Source organism: Gavialis gangeticus, unplaced genomic scaffold, assembly GCF_001723915.1.
Source record: "Gavialis gangeticus isolate Ggan-Ray unplaced genomic scaffold, GavGan_comp1, whole genome shotgun sequence".
NCBI classification, from domain to species: domain Eukaryota; kingdom Metazoa; phylum Chordata; order Crocodylia; family Gavialidae; genus Gavialis; species Gavialis gangeticus.
The window spans coordinates 7775430-7784923 of record NW_017729020.1 but is presented as its reverse complement, the minus strand read 5'-3'; the positions used below and the strand labels follow the sequence as shown (position 1 = coordinate 7784923).

The 9494-nt window shown below is 58.9% G+C and overlaps 1 protein-coding gene across 2 annotated transcripts in view; it reads left to right on the top strand.

Moving 5' to 3' along the window:
• Positions 1–8475: 8475 nt before the first annotated feature.
• Positions 8476–9494, top strand: part of FGF17 (fibroblast growth factor 17) — an 18960-nt gene continuing 17941 nt past the window's right edge. For both annotated transcript variants that reach the window (XM_019514497.1, XM_019514496.1), the window contains exons 1-2: positions 8476–9232; positions 9424–9460. In XM_019514497.1, coding sequence (XP_019370042.1) covers positions 9201–9232; positions 9424–9460 — 69 coding nt within the window. In that variant the 5' untranslated portion in view covers positions 8476–9200. The remainder of the gene's footprint in view (positions 9233–9423; positions 9461–9494) is intronic.

The window sequence follows — 9494 nt, the reverse complement described above, 5'->3', positions numbered from 1 at the left end:
CACTGCAGCTGCAGGGAGCTGGGCTGGGACTCCTGCAGTGGCTCCTGCCCATGAGAGCTGGGTTAGCATTTGGGGCAAGGTGCAATAGGGTTGTTGCTAATCCAGACCGAGCGGGGCCCTGGCTTTGTACTAATGGGTGCCTTGATCACACGCCCAGGGGTGCTCTCTGTCTGTCTGTACCTCTCTCTCTCTCGGTAGACATCTCTTTCCTAAAGTTCCTACCCTAGATAACCCGAGACCGGTGCTGGCATGCCCTCTCCTCATCCTCAAACACAGACCTGGCTGTGAATAAGAGACAAAAGAGGATTACCAAGCTGCGGGGGACGCTATTATAACCCGCTGCCCTGGCCTTGGTCTGGAGTTAACAGGTATTTGTGGCAGGCTTGCTGCCTTCGGGAGCATGCTGGGATACTGCTGTGTTGTGAGATTGGCTCCTACAATGGCTGGCTTTAATTCTCTTCCAGGTGTGTGGCAAAGGGAGAGGATCAGCAGGGATGGCTGCTGGATGTGGGAGGTGGTGGAGGGGAGACCCTTGATGAGTGGGGGGGCATAAGGGAATATCTGTTCGGCTACATCCATCCCCTACCCCACTACTGGCCCTAGGCAGGGCACTGGGTGGAGACAGGGAGGAGACGGAGCCAAAAGTTTCAGGTCGGGGAGCAGGGAAAGCCTCCCAGCATTGCAGTATCGCCGGGCGGGGCTAGGCAGGCAATATGCTGGCAGAGACCATCCTGTCTCGGCTTTTGGGGCAAGTGGGTAGGAGAGGAGGGTCCCTGTTCACTTCCACAAATCGGGCTATTGGGATGCCTCTCTCTGGTCCTGTCGCCCGCCCCGCACAGCCAGAGTAGGGAGCAGTGTGTGTCCCACCCGGGACAATCCTTCCCAGGGACAATGAAGCCAAGCTGTGGTCAATATAAGCAGGCTCAGAGAGCCTGTGTAGCCCAGGCAGCTGAAAAACCTGGCTGACACGTTCCCAGGGCCCTGGCTTTGCCCTGCTGTTCACAAAGACCTTTTTGGCACCAGGCTGGAAGGAGAGATCAAAGGCAGGGAGCTGTGGGTCTCGGCCCCTCTGGAGACAGACCCCACCTGTCACGCAGCAGCAAAGCACAAATGGGCCTCCATAAACCCCAGAGGTGTGATGCCGCCCTCAAGGAGCTGCCTGCTGGATCTGGGACCCCGTGCAACTCGGCAGCTGCGTGGGCCCTCTTCCAGAGGGGGAAGACCCCATGGCGTCGGCTCTGCCGATCCTCAAGAAATGGAGTTCCTGGTGCATCATTCTGGGGGCTCCTCCTTCCCGCTGGAAGGCAGGGGAGCTGGGTGTGTAGGGGCAGTGACACTGGTGCTACCACTCCAGGCAGAGGTGCCAGGGCACTGCTTGGGGAAGCTCGCAGCAGCGTGGGGTACAGACGGGGCACTAGAGGGGAATTGGACTCCACCTGGCTCTCCAGGGGGTGCAGCCCTGCTTGTCTCACAAAGGCTGCCTCTGCAAACAGGCCCCCTGCCGCTCTTCCCTGACCACGCACTTGTGGCTGCTGGGCATGAGTTGGGTGCACAGAGGCTTTCCCTCCCATGGCACAAGGGTAATGACCGATTGTGGAGCCCACTGGATGAGGAAGGGGGACACTGCATCTAGGGTCAAGGCAGGCAGTCCTAGAGCCAGAGGGCCCCTGCTGCATGTCCTCCTAGCCCAGGCCTGCAGCCAGGTGAGTGATCCTGGGAGTTAGCCCTGAAGGCAGCAGAGCCCTATGGAGCTGCCGCCCTACTGGGCCTTGGGCGAGCAGGGCTGGATGGGTGAAAATAGGGCAAGAGATTACTGCTAATAAGTTGGTCAAGCAGTTCAACCCTTGGTCTTACACTTCAAGAGGCATTAGTGCATGGTTTGGCCTTAGCTTCATCTTCCAATGGGATGGACAAGAGCCATTGCACTGCCTGACTTGGTTTGGGCTCCAGTAGGCTCCTTGGAGCTTTTTTTTTTTTTTGACCCTCAACTTTAGTCCTTCATTGATTGTAGCACACAGTTCAGTCTCAGCGCACTCCTGCGACTGGTTGCAATGAGCTTTTCAACCCCTGCTTGTTCCTTCATCGGCTGTGTTAAACGGCTCACCCCATTTTTGTCTCCTCCAATTTGACTATAGCAGGCAGGTTCTCTCTGGCTCTCTCTAGCGCAAGGGCTGCTGGCTGGGTGCAGGGAGACTCAGTCCTGTCCCTGTAATTCCCTCCTCTAGTTATCAGCACCAGCTCACCTAGGCATGCTGCCCTCCTCTCCCTGCCTGCAGCTGGTATCCTGCTTCCCAGCACCTTCCTAAAATCCTAGCACCAGATGCTGCCCTTCAAAGCATCCTGTCTCAATGTTTCTCCCGTCCAGAGGGGCCTAAGACCTGCAGGGAGTCCCCCTGGCTGCAGGGTGAACCCAGGGGCCCACGGGTACTCAACCCAGCAGCAGGACTTGAAAGAGACCCTGGGAAGTTCCTGTAGTGATTCGGTGGCAGCCTAGGGCTCAGCCTCCTCTGCCCTGCAGCTGCCAGTCCCAGCAGGTGCAGCCGGTCAGTGGGTTGCTCTGGGGTGTTGCTGAAGGACAGCCAGTGCTTCAGAGCAGGAGCCTGCAATGGAGCCAGGGCAGCCAGCCACAGGTGCGGCTGCTTGTGCTGAAGGACTGGAAATGGCTCCGAACCAGCCTCCTTCCTCCATGTATTTATGCTCACTTTATGGGCCTGGCTCAGCTGGATGCTCATAGCACTGACCCCCAGAGCGCTCCCAGCACGTCCCACGGCGCAGACCGGCAAGGCAGTCAGTGACAATAGGCAATATTTCAGCGCTCGCTCCGCACCCCTCACCGTGGCACTGGGTGCTTACAGATACGTGGCCGTGCTGGGGCCTCAAAGTCACGTCCTCTTAGCATGTTGCACGCGAGGCCCCGTGTGCAGCATGGGCTGATGGCAGAAACAGGAGTGTGGATCCGGCCCGCTGGTCGAGGGGCTCTGCAGTGGCAGGGTAAGGAGTCGCACAGCGCACGGGTATGATCCTGCATGCCCGTGGTTATTGCTAAGGCAACCGCATTTGGATGCTCAAGTCCCTCCAACACTACACACAGGCACAAGGAGGGCTGGGCCCCCTGCAAGGCCCAGGCTGGAGCTTCCCCTCACATGGCTACAGATGGGATGGCAGGGGAGCCCCTGTCCTCACTCACCGCCGGGGCTCTGTTTGCCTTCCATCAAGAGCAGCCAGCATCAAAGTGCCCCCAGTGAAAACAGATGTCGGCTGCTCGGGGCTGCGGAGCGGGGAGGGGGAAGGGGCGCTGCCCAGCAGGCTGCTCCACTCCACCCCAACCCAGCCCCCTGCCCAGTCCAGCAGCTTTTGCAACACAAACTGCCTGTTTGTGTAGCTGACCGTTATAAACAGGGTCCCAGGCACCGTCCAGGGAACTGTCCGTCATCACCGCTGCTTTCCAGCTGTCCCTCCAAGGTGGGAATGGGGTGGGGGGGAAGTACTGCTGAGGGACAGGACAACAGCCATAAGCAAAGCTGGGTGGAGAGGTGAGGGCTGGCCTGGGACGGTGACAATCGTAGCATGGGCTGTGGAGGAGGGTTTCTGTCCCTGGATGCAGGCATGGGTTGTGGGTGCAACTACAGGGGTGTGCAGGATAGGAAGGTGGAGAGGTCCCCATCTGTTGCCTCTTTCCCTCTCTGGCATCAGCTGCTGGAGGACAAGATGCAGGAAGTGGTCATGTGTCCAGCTGTCCAGGAGGGCGCATCTTGGGAGATGCTGGTCCAGACCCACCGCCCTGCCCAGGAGAGACCTGGAGGCACCTGAGAAGGGGCTGGTGGAGACGGCCTCTTGCTGCTGGGATGTGGGAGGGATGGCGGGGCCGGGGGAGCTGCTGCTCAAGGCTGCTGTTCGTGTGGCTCTGGGCACATGCGACTCTCCTTGGACGCGTGCAGGGCAGGGAGAGGAGGGCAGCGTGCCTGGCTGAGCTGGTGCTGATAACGAGGGAAGGAAATTAAAAGGGGCAGCACTGAGTCTCCCCGCGCCCAGCCGGCAGGCTGAACCCAGCCCTTGCTCTGAAGCGCTGGAGAGAGCCAGAGACAACCTGCCTGCTATAGTCAAACCGGAGGAGAGAAAAACGGGGCGAGCCATTCAACACAGCCGGTGGAGGAACAGGCCCGGGCTGAAAAACTCATCGCAACCAGTTGCAGGAGCGCACTGAGACTCAACTGTGTGCTGCAATCAATGAAGGTCTAAAGTCAAGGGGGCGCGTGCCAGAGGCATGGCTGGGTGCAAGGGCCCGTCCTGCACCCGGGGCCTTGTGCACTGCCCTGTACTTCCAAGGCAGGTGTGCACCGCGCAGAAGCCAGGGGCAGGGTGGCGGGGTGGGTGCTCACAGGCAGCTGCTTGGGTCTTGTTGTGTGTGTCCCCAGCCAACTGTCCTCCTCCCGGGAGGATGGGAAAGGCAGTAAAGCCCTGAGGTATTGTCTCATAGCAGTCGTCATCAGTCCTGAGTATCGCAGTGCCCTTTATGGACATTAGGGGATGACTTTCTCTGCGGGGCAGAGCAGCAGCATCATGGAGGGTCTGTCGGGGGAAGCTGAGGCTCAGCCTGATGAGTGAGTCAGGAACAGCACCCAGGCATTCGGACTCCCAGCCCGCCGCCCCAACAGCAAAGCCAGAGCCCGGCAAAGAGCCCAGGTGTTTTGCCTCCCCCAGGCCTCCCCTAAGTCTTAGCACCCAGGTCCCTTTCCCCAGATTCGTCCCCAAAAATGCCGTCTCCCTGGGGAGCTGGAGAGACAGGGAGATGCACGCAGCCAGCTCCGCCATGTGCCCTGCCCTTTGGGGTGCCTGCCTGGGCCATTTGCCCCTGTGCTTGTCTGAGTGCATCCCCAGGCAGGCGACGGGCACAGCAGAGAGGGCAGCGGGGAGCAGATCCCCGATAAGCTGCTGCCTGTCACTTCCCCAGGTGACAGGAGCCTCTTCCCAAAGCAATCAGAGCGCGAGACAAAGCCTTCCCAGAAGGGAGAAGGAAGCCGCAGGGCTTCTGCTCCGCACATCCCCAAGGCACACACAGGCCCAGGGAAGATCAACACGTGTGTTTATTGGAAGCTGCAGTTTTGTGGTTTGGGGCCCTGTCCTGGGGGGGGGAGGTGAGAAAGCACCAGGTGAGGGGGAATGTGGGTCGTTAGCACCAAGTTGCTCATTCTCCCAAAACTAACAGCTCACGCTGGGGCTCAGCATGCCCCACTCAGCCCCGCTCGGGCTCGCCGCCCTGGAGAAGCTTGCACCCCACAGTAGTCCTTTCCCCATAGGGCTCAAGGGGGAGGATTCCCACCCCCACCATCGTCCAGCTGGGGAAACTGAGGCACGGAGCAGGGATGCGCCTTATTCTTTCTATGGCAGTGTCACCTAGCAGCCCCAAGCCTGGCCTGCCGTGCTCAGGGCTGCGCACATGGGAAGATCCAGCCCTGCCCCCAAGCGCCCCAAAGTGCTCTGAATCCGGTGTCAAGCAGAGGCTTAGCGCTAGGGTCCTCGGGAAGGAAGGATGCGGTCACCGGCTTCTGGCTAAGCGTGGCTTGCTTTGCTCTGTGTCAGCCACGGCTGCAGCATTACAGGTGGGAAGGAGCCTCCAGGGTCACGCAGCCGAGATGCCATCCGGCCTCTGCTTGGAGCCCTCCTACGAAGGAGATGCCACCTCCCTGGGGGGCCTGTTTCATGGCTCTTGGGTTCCCAGATCCAGCCCCCCCAGCGGCTGCAGCTCCGCAGAGCACAGCACCACCCTGCAGCAATTTGGGACCTACTAAGGGGCACTATTTGGCTATCTCGCTGAGGTATTTATAAGGCACTTATCACCTTAGTCTCCAAGTGCCAAAGCAAATGGACCGTGGAGAGATGCAAGCCCTTCATCTTCTGATGCGAGGGCAGATACCCGATCCATTAGGCCACATGTTCGCACTGCATTATGAGGGGCATTTTATGCCTTCCTCTGAAGTAGCTGTTGCTGGCCCCCGTGGGGGACCGAAAGGCGAAGGTGTGGGGCTGTTAGTATGGGAAGGGCTGCGTCCTGCAATGGGGGGTGACTGTGCTAAAGCCTGGGTTACACCTCTGATGTTTCCTGGGGGGGAGCAGGCCCTGAGTGAGAAAAGCCCTCATGCCGTTCCTTAAATAGCTCTTGTGCTTCCTTGCCTGGCAAGGCTGGCTCTGTCCAGAGCCCTTGTTCAGTCCAGGAGGGTGTGGGGTCTGGTCTGGTCTGGGTGGGGGGCAGGCCTGGGATTGCAAAGGGCATGCTTGATGATCAGAAAGAAGAGTTGAGGAGGACTGTGCCAGAGAAGTCAGGCACACTTTATGCTATGGGTGCTGCCGCTGCGCCGTAGCTGCAGTGCCATCACGCAAGGTAATAATGCACGTCAGTGCTGTCCCTTCGTGTAGCCAGAGGGTTTGCTCCATCGCTGGAAGTCACGACAATGCATAATTAGTGTGCCAGGGGGGGCGGTAGCAACAGCAGAGGGGGCTTGATGTGGACCTCAGTGCGCCGCAAAACCTCCTCGGCACGTATACTGGCGGTGAGCACACGGCGATAAGCCGAGCGGGAAGGCAACGGGGTTGCCATTGCATCCATCTCGTTGTGACGGGTGACCGAGCAGGCTGGCTCTCATGCACCCTGGCTGGAGAGGGCTGGAGTTGGGTGCCCTGAACAAATACAGAGCATTGCAAGAGCATCCTCGAGCCCAGAACAGAAGCACGGTGTGCAGACGATGGTAGCAGCTCCCGTGTGGCAGGTCAGTGTCTTCCTCGTGTATCGATGAGTGAAGCGAGATGAAGCGACTGAGGTTTTACAAGGAGCCAGTTGCAAAGCAGGTCAGACCATGACACACGGTTCCTTACCTCTGCCCCCTCCCAGCTCTCACCACGAGACCCGCGCCTCTAAGAGCCAAGCATAGAGCACAGAGCCCTGATACTCTCCCCTGGTCATCCAGCCTCTCTCAGTCCAACCTCTGGCAATGAGTACAATACCGCTAGCAACCCCGACTCCCAGACCAGGTTGGAGCTACCCTGCACCCCCCTGCAGTCCAGTACTTGTGGCCGATGAGTAGCTGACCCAGGGTGCCCTATGCAAGGCTGGGGGTACACTGGAGAGACCCGTGCTGGTGCAGAACCTCCTCCCTGAGCCTTTGTGACCTGCCCTGGCTTCATCTGCAGGGATTAACATCTCTGCTCAGTTGCTGTCTGAGTCCTGAATTGAGCTCCTTTCTGCTGCTCCCTGGCAGGGGGATGATGGCTTTTGCAGCTGTGAGCTCCCTCCTGAGTGTGCTAAGTTCCCAGATCAGCACCTGGGCCCAGAGCCGCGAGGAGCACTTGAAGGGGAAGAGAAGCCCAGCAGCAGAAGACCCAGGTAGGAGCTAGCTAGGCTTCTGCCCCCCTACTCCCTGCGTAGCGCTGCCACTATTACCCCAACCACATGGCACCTGCCTGCTGTCTCAGGCCAGGGGCTAAAGGGGTTCTTGGGACAGGAGTGCAGGGAGAAGGGGCTGCTCCCAGGTAAGTGAACGTACGTGGCTCTGGAGCGGTGAGCACCCATGGTGGGCAGCCCCTGAGTTCGCCTGGGGCAGTGATCCCAAGCGGCAGGCTGTATCGGAGCCCATCACCCCCGAGAAACACTGCCCCAGCCCGAGCTTTTGGCTATGCTTGTCTGCCATTACACGTGGCCACGGGAGGTCTTTACCTGTCCCATCACGAGTCCTGCTGCAGCCGGCGTGCACCCCACTGGCAAGGCGGCCTGATGCCCGCCGCGAGTGGCACCACCGCAGTGCTCGGACACGATTGCTCCTGAGGCCACCTGGCTCAGGACCGTGTCGGGAGCTCCAGGCTGGCTCATCCCAGCAAGAAAGAGTGCTGACGGGCAGAGCGGCTGCGCCCCGCACCCTACCCCCGTGCCACGGCCTGCGAAGGCAGCACGGGGCTGCAGAGAATAGGTTGCACGTTCATCTGAACGAAGCGTGGCACCACCCTGCAGGGGCATCCGCACGTGGAGCAGCTTCCCAGGCCTCCGAGCAGCCTGGGAAGGAAGGCAAAGTGGTTGCTGCGCCGTCCCCCACCCATATAACCTGAGATGCTCCAAGACATGAGCCATCAGCCACCCCCTGCACTCTCCCACCGCTCCCCGCCCCCCAGACTCATCCGCAGCTCCCATGTCCTGCACCCTGAACTAAGATGCTGAGCCCTGTGTGAGTGGTTTTACAGCACAGACCCTCAAAACCTGCCCCCATTGCCCTTCCTGACACCCCCCACCCCCCCAGGGCAGGCTGTGTGGTGCTGAGTGCGTGTGGGGGGGGGGGTCCTAAACTATTCCCCAACTTGTAATAAGCCAGGTTGATCTCTCCAGCTTGGGTTCACACCAAGCCAGGCTGCCAGGCTGCCTCCCACCCCCCTTTCCCCTCCCTCCCAGGCTCCTGCTAGGTAAGGTTCCTCCTTCCTTCTCCAGCTGCTGAATGACTTGCAGGGAAGCAAGAAGGGAAGGTTCTGCCCTTCTCCGCACAGATCCTTCCCAAGCTCTCAGGGCCGGCCCTGGCAAAGCGCTAGCAATAAACTGCCAGACAGCCCTGCGCTCCTTCCCAGCATCTCTGCCCCTGGCAGGCGGGGGCCCTCCTGGATACACGCCGGGAACTTTATGGGTCCCGAGGTTCTCCGGTGTCTTCTCGCCCCCAGATGGGAGCACGCTGCTTGGAGCCACCTTGTCTTGTAGGAGGAAGCTGCTACCAGGCTGCAGGAGGAATACAACCAAGGGAATAACCCCAGGAAAGGAGCCAGTTTCTCTCTTGGAAACGGGTGGGCAGGGGAGAGAGGGGGCCATGGAGGAGACCAACTTGGAGGCGATGAAGGTCCTGCCAGGATCCTTGTAGAGGGTGGCGAAAAAAAGAGAAAGGAAGGAAGAAAGCGGATGCGCTGCCCGACTATCTCCTCCAGGCACTGTGGCAATTTTTGTTCCAGGGACTTCAGAAAATCACATGTGGTGCGAGAAGTGGTTTTTTCCTGGCACCTCTTTTTCCCGGGAGCATCAGACTAGAAGGAAGGGGACCCGGATGCTTCAGTCCCCGCTCGGGAATGGGTCAGCTTTAGAGAGACCTGGGAAGGTGTCTACAAGTGCCCATCTCTGAGGTCAATTTGAATCCAGTTGATGTATTTATCTCTCCTTTTTTTTTGTCTTGACGAGCGACATGCAGCACATCAGCCTCCAAAACCTTTCCATGTAAGCGCTTTTTTTCCATCCTGCTTTCCCCACAGCTAGTTTTGTTACAGTTCTTTACAACAAGGTTTAATCAGGAGGTTATTATTAGTGCCGTTAGACACAGCTATTCATTTCTGCAAAAACCAGCTAACTCCAAAATAAAACCCTGTTTTTTTTCTCTCTCCCTCTTTCTCTTTTGTTTCCAAATGCAGATGTTTCCAGCTCCTAATGCTTTCCTGTCAAACCCAGGTACGTTTGCAGCATACTGTCTGTTTTACAACCC